The following is a 14,055-nucleotide window of genomic DNA, read 5'->3' on the forward strand; positions in this document are numbered from 1 at the left end:
AGTAAAATTTAAAGTTTCATAGTGTAGAAATATGGATCCATCATTTTCAAACAATGACTCTAGATCATATTATTTAAGTGTTTAAGAATTAATAACAGTACGCTGTATGGTACTTACAAAAGGTGATGTTTTTTCCAGAAAATATCTAAGGAACAGTACAAGCTCATCTGCACAAGTTCTGTGGCTCATTAATGCAACCAAGAGATCAATAAGCACTTTCTGACACTCTAGAAGACAGATATAAAAAGTATAATGGATGGAATCAATAACATATATGTTTATTCTTCAAAAATTATATATTTAAAGGTTTCTAAAATTTTATTTTACACACAATTATGTTTAATTCACAAACTACAGACAGTGAAACAAAAAGTTACATCTAGCATAGAATTGGTAAATTGTTATTAATACCAGAAGACGATTTCCAATATTAAATTTTAAGACAATATAATTTCATTAGTGTGTTTAATTTTTTTAATTTTAGTGGTTTCCTTTTGTCTGCAAACATTATGTTGTAATTCATGGTAACTAAGCTAGCATAAATCTTTGTTGGTGAAAAAAAAACAAAAAAAACAATCCTATTAGGTTTTTTAAAAAGTGCTTTAGTACACAATGTGATCCTTAAGAAAGTCCTCAGGTCCCAGGCATTCCAGATAATAGATTCCTTACTTGTATACATTCTGTTTATATTTGTTGCATTTATTATGAAGAACCACTAACCTTGGAAACCAGGATCACGGTTTGTCAAAATATGTTGGAATCCCATCAATAAGGTTTTTATTGTCCCCTATGAAAAGAAATACAACCGTATGAAGTAAATTCAGTTTTCGTTTATTGAAAAACAAGACTTCTGCCATGGTACAATGGATCCCAAAGCTTAAAGTTTAGTTGCTAGTAATCTTCTCTCAAACAAGTATATATATATATATATATATATATATATATATATATATATATATATATATATACTTAATGATGTCATCGGTTATAATCAAGTTTAGTGATGTAATTTCTGTCATTGAAACTTGTGTATTATAATAAATAAAGCACCCCTGCTGCAAAATATGAGGATATTAGAAGTCACCTCAGAGTTCCATAACTTGTATAAAAACACTTGGTCTTTGGCCTCGTGCTTTTATATGGTCATGGAACTCCTCAGTAACTTATACAGTAATATCCTTATATTTACAAGATGGGGTACTTTATTCACTATATATAGATATTAGGATATAACAAGTGAATTTATTGAATTTTCACAAAATACCCCACATCTATGCATTTTGGTTCTCCTTGAACTATCAAGGGGAACTGAAATGCGTAGATGTGTGGTATTTTGTGAAAATTCAATAAATTCACTTGTTGTTATTCGTTAGTGCTCCTAATATCTTCAATTATCTACAAAAGGACTGTCCTACTGGCGGCCTGCGTCCCCCACTTGTGTGGCCCCCCCACCTACCTGCTGTATCTGCTTACCATGTATAATCTTTTTATTAACATGTATTTATATAGCGCCAACATATTGCGTAGCACAGTGATCTTTAAATGGTATCACTACAGAGATTAACTGGCCCCTGCATTGTATAAACCTCAAATTCAGACTAATCCCCTGTATTGACTATAAAGATTTTCATTCATCCAGGTCATGGTATATCTAGTATAGGTAAATCTACAACAACTGGACTTGCTTCACTAGTCATCCAAGCAGTTTCTTCAGTTCAACTGACTGGTGTGGGAAGATCTCAGGATATAAACTCTTCCACTAATCCAATCACAATGGCATATTGTAACTCTTCAAAGAGGTGACATCTGAAATTTACAGTGGTGTTGATTCTGTGTAGTTACTGTTATAGGATTACCCAATGTGTCATGCAACTCCTAGGAACAGGTGTTACTTGTGAGGGTTGCATGAATGGATGTGTGAAGTGTTCTGAATCCACCAGGGTACAGATGTTAGAATAGCATTGTATGTAGCAGTATATAGGATAAAAAATGGATCAGTGCCTTTGGCAACGGAGTCGAGCACACCAGAAACAAAAAGGAAAATAAATGGATATATAGTGTAGTATTTTAAAGATGATAGTTACACACCACGTGTTGGTATATAGATTTTATGTTGTGTTTTATTGTTTCCCCTTTTCCAGGTTCCTTTTTTATCATCCACTTAGGGGGCTGTGTTTGATTTCACTTTACAGCATGCATGTGTGGCTTCCACAGCCTTCTATATGCTCCCTGCGTGTGCCCTACTCTGCCTGCGTGTGCCCTACTCTGCCTGCGTGTGCCCTACTCTGCCTGCGTGTGCCCTACTCTGCCTGCGTGTGCCCTACTCTGCCTGCCTGTGCCCTACTCTGCCTGTATGTGCCCTGCTCTGCCTGTGGAACATAAGCCTGGTATTTGTTCTGGGGGTTTGTTAGCATTTGAAAATAAATTATTGTTAGGGGCCCCTAAGGTGTTTAATCATGTGCTGGGGGTGCTGTGTTATCCAAGGGGAAGAGGAGGCATATGGATTTAAGGGTATGTCTTAATATGACAACTTTTTTCATGTATAATTGATATCCCTGCAGTGAGCACCAAGCATTTGGCTTTTTGGTGTGCTACCACAATTAATATGGATGTGATCTTGTGGTAACATGGGTGTGGTTTAAAATCAGGGAGTGGTCAACACTGGCTTCTATTATCGGCCCTCCACTATGTAGGCCGGAAAAACTTCGGTCCTCGGTACCACAGAAGTTGGACAGCACTGATCTACAATAATGAGGAGCATCCAGGATTTGATTTGAAAACATGGTGAGTGCCTTTACATTTTTTGTATGTTATATATATATATAATACACAAAAGCCATAAATATTTTGTAAATTATATCCTTATAAACGGTGAGTTCTGATGTCATCAGTTATAAACGGTGAGTTCTGATGTCATTTCTGTCACATGACTCACTGAAACTTGTGTATTATAATAAATAAAGTACCCCCAGTTGCAAAATATGAGGATATTAGAAGTTACCTCGGAGTTCCATGACCTGTATAAAAACACTCGGCCTTCGGCCTCGTGTTTTAATATGGTCATGAAACTCCTCGGTAACTTATAATATCCTTATATTTTACAAGAGGGGGTACTTTATTCACTATATATATATATATATATATATATATATATATATATATATATATATATATATATATATATATATATATATATATATATATATATATATATATATATATATATATAAATTCAAAAAAATATTGAAAAAGCTGCATAGTATTGGCCATTCTATAACATACTAGAAGTTAACTTAAAGGTGAACCACCTCCTTAAAGTAATTTAAATATAATTTACTGTTGCCCTACACTGGTAAAGCTGGTGTGTTTGCTCCAGAAACACAAATACTGTGTATACAACAAAGCTGACGCGTAGTAACGGAGGCAATTGAAATAGGGTTAAATGGCACAGGTTAAATAGCAGATAACAGATAATTTGCTACATACAATCAAACCATTCAGGCACAGATAAATATATCACAACCAGACACCCACTCTACACATTACATGCCTGCTGAATTAGAAGCATTCCATTTTTCTTCTTTAACTTCATTATACTTAAAAACTTTTTGAAAACATGGGTTGATAAGCTCAAGTTTGTATGGTCTCCAGAGAGTAAATTCAGCTCTAATGCACAGATTTCCGGATATAATAAATCTCCATTTCTGCTCAAATCTCGTTGCTCCATAAAACAGTTTAGGTCCCCTGATTCCATGATCTTTTCTGCAATTGAAGACAAATAGAAACTAAGCTGTTGATAACTGAAAATGTTAAAACATTATTAACATTTAATACAAATGTTTAAAAGCCAAAACACTATATAACCTGGTTATATATTTTGCACTTCCCAACATTATGATCTTTCGTTTTCAGATACATCCCAACTATGTAATTGTGTTTAAAGGAACAATTATCTTTTAGTTTCAACACCATAGAATAAACCAGGGGAATTGAATACATCCATATTAAAAGCATGTTTATAATTGATTTTGACTTTACAGATTAATGGACATAAACAGAAAAACGTAATCAAAACAACAAGGCATATGCACAGTATCAGCTAGTGGGAAAGATAGAAAAACACTAGTTGAATATACAACTTGTATTTAATAAAGAGAACAATTTACACATTTATCAAACAATATCCACAAAAAAAGTCCCCAAACTGAACACAATTACACAATAAATACAGCAAATACAGGGGTGATGAAAGGTGTAGTCTGTGTATTATTTAGCAATGCTATTATAAACAGCACAGCTTTATAAGGGTTCTCCCACTCTATAGATTAATTTGTAATGTTAATTTGTGTCCATTACATCTGCTATAGCAGACTAGATTGGCCAATAAGCTATATTTTGTTGTGTGTAGTATATAATAGTATGCACAGTATAGCATAAATGGCCAGACTGATTTTGTTTAATTATTAACTGGGATGGATAAAATAATAAACAGAACATTAAAAGAGACATTAAGTTTAAAACAGCTAAATCCCAATTGCAAAGACAGCTATGCTATTGAGATGATTGGCAATTAACAGTTAAGTGTCAGCTGTGACAGTGCTCTGCCAAATAGCATGTGCACCATAAGGCTGAGAGCACACGGAGTATTGGCTCCACTGCTCTCAGCCTGTGTTTTTTCTGCAGGTTGAGAGAAGCAGATCGGCTCCCTTCCGCAGTTCAGTCTATCTGCACCGAAATGAACAGATTCTGCTTTAGTGCAGGTACATGGAGTAGAGATCGGCATGTTCGGGTCAACCTCCGCTCCAAAGCTGCAGAAGGAAGCAGATCCACTTCTCTCATTCTATAGAAAAAAACACAGGAACCAACGCTCTTGTGAGTTCTCAGCCTAAGCCATCTATCAGAGTTCTATGGAACAGGAGCAATGATCACAAAAACATAAAAGTGCTTAATACAACAGCACCTCTTGGACTAAATCGCAACAAAAATTCTTTGGGGGAATGTAATAAAAGTCCGTAATGGAAAAAATATTCACAATGCGAAAAGTAATGCCTTCACGCAAACAAATTTTCCTTTGTGGAAATGTAATACAGCTTTTGTGAACCTGGAAATTGCTTAGCGACCTCTTCCGACAGTGGAAGAAAGTTTGCGAATGTTATAGTTTGCACCAGTGCACATTGAAAGTAATAAAAGTCTTACTGAAAAAGTTGTTATGTTTGCTCCAAAAGATTATGACACCTTCAAGAACCTCTTAAAAGTGGGCAATGCACAATTAAAATTTGCAATGTGTAATTTAAATTCACAATGCAATAACAGTTTAAGAAAGAATATTACATTGTAAAATGAGAATTTTTATTCTTATTTGTGCAAATAGCTTTGCTTTTTGTGACTTTTATTTCCCCCGCTTGACTTTTATCTTCACAATATGGGAAATGTTATCATGGCTGCTATTCAAATAAACCTTTGTACTCAAGGCCAAAACACAAAGACACATGGCCCAGTGTAAAGTGCACAAAACCTGGCCTCTTGCACAATTCTAACAATTAATAGTTTGATAAGTCATCCTTTTTTCTATTCTACATTTAGATGTGATTATATTTGAGAAAACCATAGGATGATCATGCCCCCATTCACACTGCTAAAAAAAATCTGTATGAATTCAGAAGCATTTTATGGCTTTCCAAACAACAATGGCTGCAGTCAGCACAACGTCTTTAAACGCTGTACTGTATATGAATTGACTTATCTGTCAATATAAAGTAAATATTTTTTGCATAAAAAAAATGATGCTCACCATCATCAGATGCTTCCTCTGGATTACTTTCACTATCAGCATCATAGCCATCTTCTTCTGCAAAAAAGCTCTGCAGTTCATTGGGTTCTTTGGGCAGCTCCACTGTCTGAATGAAGGACTCCTCATCAGTTTTATGGGCCTAAAAATTAAGAGCAACTTAAAATGAACATGCCTACACACACTGTATGTCTATGAGCTTACATACAAATTGATAACTTGATGTCTAAAGAACAGTAACAGCAACTGAGTTTACATAGGTTTTTCTAATTGTGTGTCCCAGGAAATATTAACTACAGATATCTGCAACAACATGGATATACTGACAGTTGGAATCAAGAGAACCACCGGAGTTGAGGTAATTAACATGGAAATATATACATTAGTTGGCGACAAGGGAACATCAGGAGTTGAGGTAATTAACTCATAAAATTATAAACATGTTTATCAGGAAGAGAGCGTTAATAGCCACAATTAGGATTAAGTTCAAATGTATATGATTGATCATTTTATTGTTACACTAGTATAAAAAGCGAACTCAGTTAAAGGGGCTTCGGGACTTCATCTACAAGCAGACGTGTTGTGTAGAACCTTGCCCGACTGATCTGGCTTTGAGAGTTCGCTGTACCTGGCCGGGGTCCCCCAGCTGATGTTCCTCTCAAAAGTCTGCCAAGGGAAGCTCGGCTAGACGTTCTTAACTAATATAGCCCAGCTTATGATTACATGAGTAATTAAAGGACATGGGAAGCCCTATGCACTGGGGGTTGTAAAGGTTAGGCACCCCAAGTGGATACAATTGCTAAGTTTGTTTAAATCACAGCATTATGACACTATCTTACCGTTCTTTGCAGTGTAAAAATGTTATTTATTAAGTTATTTTCCTAATTTATAATTTCACACCATTCATCACCATTTCTGAAATCAGCAGGCATAATGCATTTGAAGTTCACTATTAAATTAACTTATAATATGATGTATAGAGTGATATTCGGATACAATTTGTGGTTTTTGAATTATTTAGCTTTTTATTCAGCAGCTCTCCAGTTTGCATTTTTAGTATCTTTTTGCTAGCTGGCAAATTGCCCTAGCAACCATGCATTGATTTGAATGAGAACCTGAACTATGAATAGATGAGGGTGTGAATAGAAAGATGAGTAATAAAAAGAAGAAACAACAATACATTTGTAGCCTTACATAGCATTTGTTTTTTTAGATGGGGTCCGTGACCCCCATTTGAAAGCTGAAAAGTCTCAGAAGAAGAAGAAGGCAAATAATTGAAAAACGATAAAAAAGAAAAAATTAAAGCCCATTGAAAGTTGCCTAGAATTATCTATTCTATAACATACTAGAAGTTAACTTAAATGTGAACCACCCCTTGATGCTGAAAGCGGAGACTTTGAGGTGATTTTCAGGTATTTTATCCAAATCGACAATTTTGGGAAGGCATTGTGACTTTGTAGTTTGGAGTAGAAAGAAATGGTTACCTATTTTGGTTTCGACAGAATGTGTACTTTCAAAAATATATGGTTCACTGGTGTAATGTATTTTTTGTGTTATTATCCAGCAAAAAATGCAGTAAATGTGATGAATATTCACAAGCTGAACTAACTTCCCGGACAATCACTAACTTAATTTTGGGTACTATAAATGCCAGTCGATCGAGTTTTCGGGTAAAACCTTCAGAAAAAAACTCGAACATCATGAAGGCTATTATGAACACATGGTTAAAGGGACCTCTGCCACTGGCACCTACATTTCCTCAAGTTTAAGATGGTGTATTTTCGGATTTGAGCTATAAATTTTTTTTAAAAAAACTTGAAAACTTTTAAAAAAAATTGTTCTTTTACCACAAAAATGGGAGTTTTGACCAAAAAATAACTTGAAAACTCAATTTTCCTGAAAAACACAACTCGAACCTTAATAAATCAAGGGCTGCATACCATGTGAGCAATTTTATTGAACGATACATACCTTTTCCACTTGTTCTTCAAAATGGTCAGTATTTGTTGTACTTTGCACAGCAACATGAAGAAGACAATCGAAAACAGGTTGTGCAAGACTGGTTTGAAGTATCTGTGATTTCAAAAAATGTTCTTGTATTCCAATAATGATGTTTTGAGCTGATATATTCTAAAAGAAAATTTTAAAAATTATTAATATTGAATAATTAAGCAACCAGAACACTAATATTATTGATTATACTTACATTAATATAGGTAATATAGGTAATACAAAATGAGGTTAAAGCTTATCTTGAACTTACTGAAAGAGGTGGAATTTCCATGTTGCATCTACCATATTTTATTCTACTACAATATTTTATTCTATTCTAATTACTAGATATAAAACTATAATTTCCCCGTATACTAACTGTTGCTAACACACAGTTGCTACTAATAGCCGTCATGTTTTCCCTCTTAATGTGTTTAACTTAGTCTCTGACTAGTGAGCTAGGAACTCATACGACCATGTAGTACAGTGACTGTCAGACTTTTCTGGCTGTAATACCCTTGCAATTGACTTGAAAGTCAAATATTTAGTTGGGTTCAATAGCATACAGAACAGAAAATGCATACTCACCCACAAGTCCATGCTATCTGACCTTAAAGCTAAGATATTTAAAGAAGCCAGAAGGCAATCTCCCAAATCCACCCTAAGTGCCCTTCATGCTGAGTCTCCCTAGCTGTGCTCGAGGTCCCTCTTTTTGGGAACTGCTGGTGTACAGTGTGTTCTGAAATTCCCACCTGACATCACCACTACTTGCCATAGATAAAGGTTTTACATTCTTGTCACATTCAGTTTAATGGAAAGCAAATGCAGCTTGAAAAGGAATGTACACTAACCACTGAAAAATGTGATTAAAAAAGGACGGAATTACTTGAAAACTCTAAAAACTTCTCATTCAGCCAACAATATACAGTAATTTAAACAAATCTAGTTTTTTTTTCTCTTAATAATAATCATAGATTGATAAGTATAAAAATGTGCACTGGACCTTGTGTATCTTTTAGCCATGCAATGACTTTTGTCGGAGTAACAGAAATTATACATTTTTTTCTAACATTTCTTCTCATTTTTCCACAATTTCTGCTTGTTCCTGCCACTACTAATATTATTTTGAGCATCCTATGCCAGTAGTGTAATGAGTATCTGAAAAGGAAGAGGCCATCAGAGGTCCACAGGTCTTTGTTTGTACTTCAGAAATAAAGAATATTTTGCCAGTGTCTGACCTGTAAATCCCCAGCAATTCCATTCCTAGGCAGTCAGTAGGCGTTTCTTCTAGGTAAGCATTTTTACCCCTCAGCCTTTTCATGAGCAGTGGTGAAGCTTCTGGCTACGGTTTCAATTGACTCAAAATTGGTTTTCTTTTAATTATTTTTGGACCCCACAACAGCCAGACAATTCACTGAGGCTTTTGTTTCTGAAGCATGCTATCCCTTGTTCCTCTCTGTCTTCTAGTCCCGCAGTGCCAATCTCCCTTGCTGTAAGAAAATCCAACTTTTCTACGAGGAATTTTTTTTTGTCCAAAGGAAGGACAGCCCTCACACATCCTTTTATTTATTACTGCAAGTTATCAAACACTTTGTAGTCACTAATTTCTACTGAGTCTTTATCCAGTATAGCAACGCATGTAGGCTCAACTTCTACACCTGTTTTACTGTTTAAAGAAAATAAATAATTAGGAGTCGCCCTTGCCCTTTTCTAACTATGATGGTAATTATCTTGAAAGATTTGACGCCCATTACCTTTTTATCAAACTAATTTATAAATTAAGCTATCACGTTATCACCACTCCATTCCATTGCCAACCCACTTGGGCATAATTTACAAAATCTAACTATGTATCTTTACTTTTTGCTACATTTCTTAGAATTTAGAGCTAGTAGTGTAAAGAATGTAGACATCCAGACATGCTTTCAGAAGAAATTACATTTACAATAACTATGAAACCAATGTAGCGGTCTACTTAAATTACAGAAATATTGTCACTGAAAATTTTGCTTGGCACATACAGTAATCTTTTATTTTCCAAAATCATTACAACATGATTTGCTACAAGGTTAGTGTTAACCAACCAAAACCTAGGCAATAAAGGGGAGGTTCACCTTTGAGTTAACTTTTAGAATGTTATAGAATGGCCAGTTCTAAGCAACTTTTTGATTGATCTTCATTATTTATTTTTTATAGGTTTTAAATTATTTGCCTTCTTCTTCTGAATCTTTCCAGTTATCAAATGGGTGTCACTGACCCCCATCTAAACACAAAAGCTCTGTAAAGCTAGAAATGTATTGATACTTTATTACTCTTTCTATCCAGGCCCTCTCAAATACATATTCCATTCTCTTATTCAAATCAATGCATGGTTAGTAGGGTAATTTGACACGAGCAACCAGATTTCTGAAATTGCAAACTGGAGAGCTGCTGAATAAAAAGCTAAATAACAAATAATAAAATCTGAAAACCAATTGCAAATTATCTCAGAATATCACTCTACATCATACTAAAAGTTATCTCAAAGGTAAACAACCCCTTTAGGAGCAAAGACAGAGTAAAAAAATAAACTAGTTTTTTTTTTTTAAAGGAAAAACACCTAGTTCTGAGGAAGCTTTTTTAAAAACTCAGTGGTGGAGAGTACTCATTAGGTTGATTTAACACAGCCATAAAGATATAGCAGTAGATCAAAACTAACCTTTTGGGAACCACTGAATTATAGCATATAGGCAAAGAAACTATAGTCAACTGTAATCTCACTCTAATCTGAAACGTATGTGTTTCTATTTAGGAAAAAGTTTTGATTTGGTTTTGATTAGCGAACACTGAGCAATCATGTTGGGTTTTGAGTATAAAAATAAAAAATGTCAATCAATACGCACCAAAACAATATACTGAGTGACTTTATATCTATAATTGAAGCAGCCCTCAATGTTTTTGCCTAATGAAATAAAATGTGATTCTAAGCACTGTCAGATATACTACATGCATAGGATTCTGGAGACTGGATATCCAGAAAGCTCCAAATTACGAGAAAGGCATCTTTCGACTTTACTCAAATAATTCTTTTTTTTTTTTAATAATTTCTCTGTAATTATAAAAATAACCCAAGTAATAGATCCAAACTAAGTTGAATAAATATATAGTGGTGCCAAATCGTATTGGATTTATTTAATGTTTGAATATTTTTTAGTTGGTGTGATATTCCAAACTATGGGGGAAAAAAACTTAATACTGAAAGCATCTGTCTGCATGTTTACATTCTTTACACTAATTGATCTAAATCAGTGTAGTAAAAGCTCAGCTCATTAACACACCTAGAAAAGTCTTAATACACTGTTTTTGACAATCAGACCCACAAAATAGAAGCAATAAACATATACTTACATTTACTAACTTTATTCAAAATGTTTTTGCTTTGAATTACACTTTCTTTCTTTTGAATGTATCCAAATAAAAATCATACTTCATATTGCTAATAAGATGGTTGATAAGTAGACAATAAGAATAGAAAATGTAATGTGGTTTTCTGCTACATCCCTGCTATTACTATTATTAACATGTATTTTTAGAGCGCCAACATATTGTGCAACGCTGTAAAATTGCTAAATTGCAAGCAATCATTTAATTGATTATACAATACTATCCATAATTCTAACTAAAAAATATATTACCTGAGATGGTCCTTCTGTTTCCCCTTTCAGTTCATTTGTTCTTGTACTATGAAGACACATGGCTAACAAAGTTTCAAAAAGTCGCACAATATGTTGCTCACACTCTTCAACGACTACAGGTGGTTTGCTTAAATTGGATAAAACTGAAGCACTTGGAGTCTGCAGATCTCTGGGTAATTTTGCTCTTTCTTGGGATAGGTCCATGGAATAGACCTCCTTTGCAGCTCTGTCCCAATTATCAAGCCCAAAAGTTGCCAGATTTTTATCTCCTTCCTTGAAACTGGACATTTTTTGGATTATCATTATTATTAAGCTATGGCATATGTCAAAGCCTCCAAGCTTATAAAACTGTTTTTGGAATTCTGAACTTGAGACAAATAAACAATGGCACATAGACCAAATATCTGCAGCTCTGTGCATATGTTCTGAACTTGGTAAGACCAGGCTCTCAACAGGCAGCATTGGCAAGATATTCCTTAATGGTTCACTTGCTGTGCTGTCATAACCAGAAGTGTCTTCAGATTCATTTAAGGGCTCAGGGTCAGCGTCATCCTCTTTACTCACACACAAAAATGCCAAACAGAGAAAAATATTTATTATGTTGATGGTCTGATGTTCATCTCTCTTTTTCTTTGGATACGCTTCTTTCAGACCAGCGTAGAATTTGCTTAGGCTTTGGGATCCATCTGAATATGATTGTTGAGCATATGTCTGGGACACCATAATGATGTCAGCTTTATCACTGTTGCCAGTATCTACTTCAGATGCCAAGTAAGAAGTATGTTGTTCTCCAAGGTGAAGTATAACAGTCTCAAACACTTTCAAACAGAGACACCTTACAGAGTCTAAATAAATAAGTTCAGTGATCTGATTTAATCCATTGGAATTTAAAAATATTTCTCTTATTACCCTGTTGTGAAAAAAAACATATTAGTGATTCAAACAAGTAAATATAACACATGCTTAAAGAGCTATAGCTTTAATATATGTTGTGCCCTTGTAAACCTGCATTCTGCGTTGAATGAACTTTACAGCATACATGTCCTGTTTGCAGATATCAATGTTACTGATGATGTGTCAGAGGAAAAATGGCCGCCGGGTGAAAGCTGCTATTTGTTTTAGGAAAATGTGATGCAATACAAATGATATGGCTTGGGTGGGGAGGATATGCCCAACGTATATACATGGTAGGAAAATGTAGGCTTTACATGTCCTTTAAGGGGCAGATTTATTAAGGGCCAAATAGTAAATTAAAATGTTCTACATTTTTTTGGTGTCAAAATTCACACATTGGAATTTTAAACCCCCAATTTGAATGTAAATTTGAATGCGAGATTCATCACATCTTTATCATGGAAATATTCCTAATTCGAAGATTCGCCACCTAAAACCTGCCGAGTTAATTTACAAGTCAATGGCAGATGTCAATTGAACTATTTGAATATGTTAAATGCCTTCCTGACATTCACCTTTTTTTCAGAGGGAGAACTCGATTGGAGCTCGATTCAAATTCAATCTGAATTTTCGGGTTGGGACTATTTGATCAAATATTAGACATTCAAATTTTTCTTAAATAACCTCCCATTGTATATTCGAATTTATTAGAGTAAAAAAACAAAAATTCACGTAATTCGAAATTCAACCTTTGATAAATCTGCCCATAAATGTACAACTTCTTAAGACTAAAGACCAAACTGACTAACAACGCAAAACAGAGTGCTAATTAACATGTCAACAACCTTAATGAGCAGACCTATTATAACATTAAAGCAGACCTGTCGCCAGACATAAAAAGGGGGTATATCCAAATGAAACGCAATTTGTTAAATAAATAATAAGTACAATATATATATATTTTTTTTTTAGTTATTATTTATTTGAAACCCAATTTGTTAATTAAATAATAACTACTATATATATATATATATATATATATATATATATATATATATATATATATATATATATATATATATATATATATATATATATATATATATATATATATATATATATATATATATATATATATATATATAGCAGTAGTTAATTCTAGGGGCCCCACATTCACAATAGACTGAAACAGTTCACTGGCACTAGTCACAACATGATACAAGCATGCATACATACATGTACCTTTGTGAATGGCCTTTTAAGCACATGTGAGTGTTAGTTTTATGGTGTCATTTTCATTAAACTTCAAGCTAAGTGAAATTCTTGGCCCAATCTGAACCCGCATACCCACTTTGGCTGCATACTGCTTACCAGACCCTACTTACAGGGGCTAACTTTAATACCAATCCATGTTACTATTGTTTGACAGTGACATCACTCTGGGAAACATGGTTAAAGAAAATTTTCCTCAACAGAATGTGGGGTGCAAATTCCACAGATTCTTTAGCAATCCAAACAAGGTATCCATGAATTCTATGGACTCTACTTAGGGATTTTCAGCATGAGTCCAACAAATCATGTTGCTGGTATTTTGCAGGTACCAAACCAGATGCAGGACTGTACATTAAAAGCATCCTTGGTCTGGCCAGTCCTACACTTATTTTCATCTGATTTATTAAGAATTCTACTATTACGTTATTATCTATT

At 34.2% G+C, this 14,055-nt stretch overlaps 1 protein-coding gene across 4 annotated transcripts in view; it reads right to left on the bottom strand.

Annotated features, from left to right (window-relative positions):
- Positions 1-14,055, bottom strand: part of LOC101027285 (lysosomal-trafficking regulator) — a 223,919-nt gene that overhangs the window by 158,962 nt on the left and 50,902 nt on the right. For all 4 annotated transcript variants that reach the window (XM_018263118.2, XM_018263117.2, XM_018263120.2 and 1 more), the window contains exons 5-10: positions 11,455-12,364; positions 7,760-7,918; positions 5,792-5,930; positions 3,551-3,762; positions 721-787; positions 118-227 (exon numbers count right to left, since the gene is read on the bottom strand). In XM_018263118.2, the coding sequence (XP_018118607.1) occupies positions 118-227; positions 721-787; positions 3,551-3,762; positions 5,792-5,930; positions 7,760-7,918; positions 11,455-12,364 (1,597 nt within the window). The remainder of the gene's footprint in view (positions 1-117; positions 228-720; positions 788-3,550; positions 3,763-5,791; positions 5,931-7,759; positions 7,919-11,454; positions 12,365-14,055) is intronic.

The sequence above is a fragment of the Xenopus laevis genome, chromosome 5L (genome assembly GCF_017654675.1).
Source record: "Xenopus laevis strain J_2021 chromosome 5L, Xenopus_laevis_v10.1, whole genome shotgun sequence".
In the NCBI taxonomy this organism is placed as follows: Eukaryota; Metazoa; Chordata; class Amphibia; order Anura; family Pipidae; genus Xenopus; species Xenopus laevis.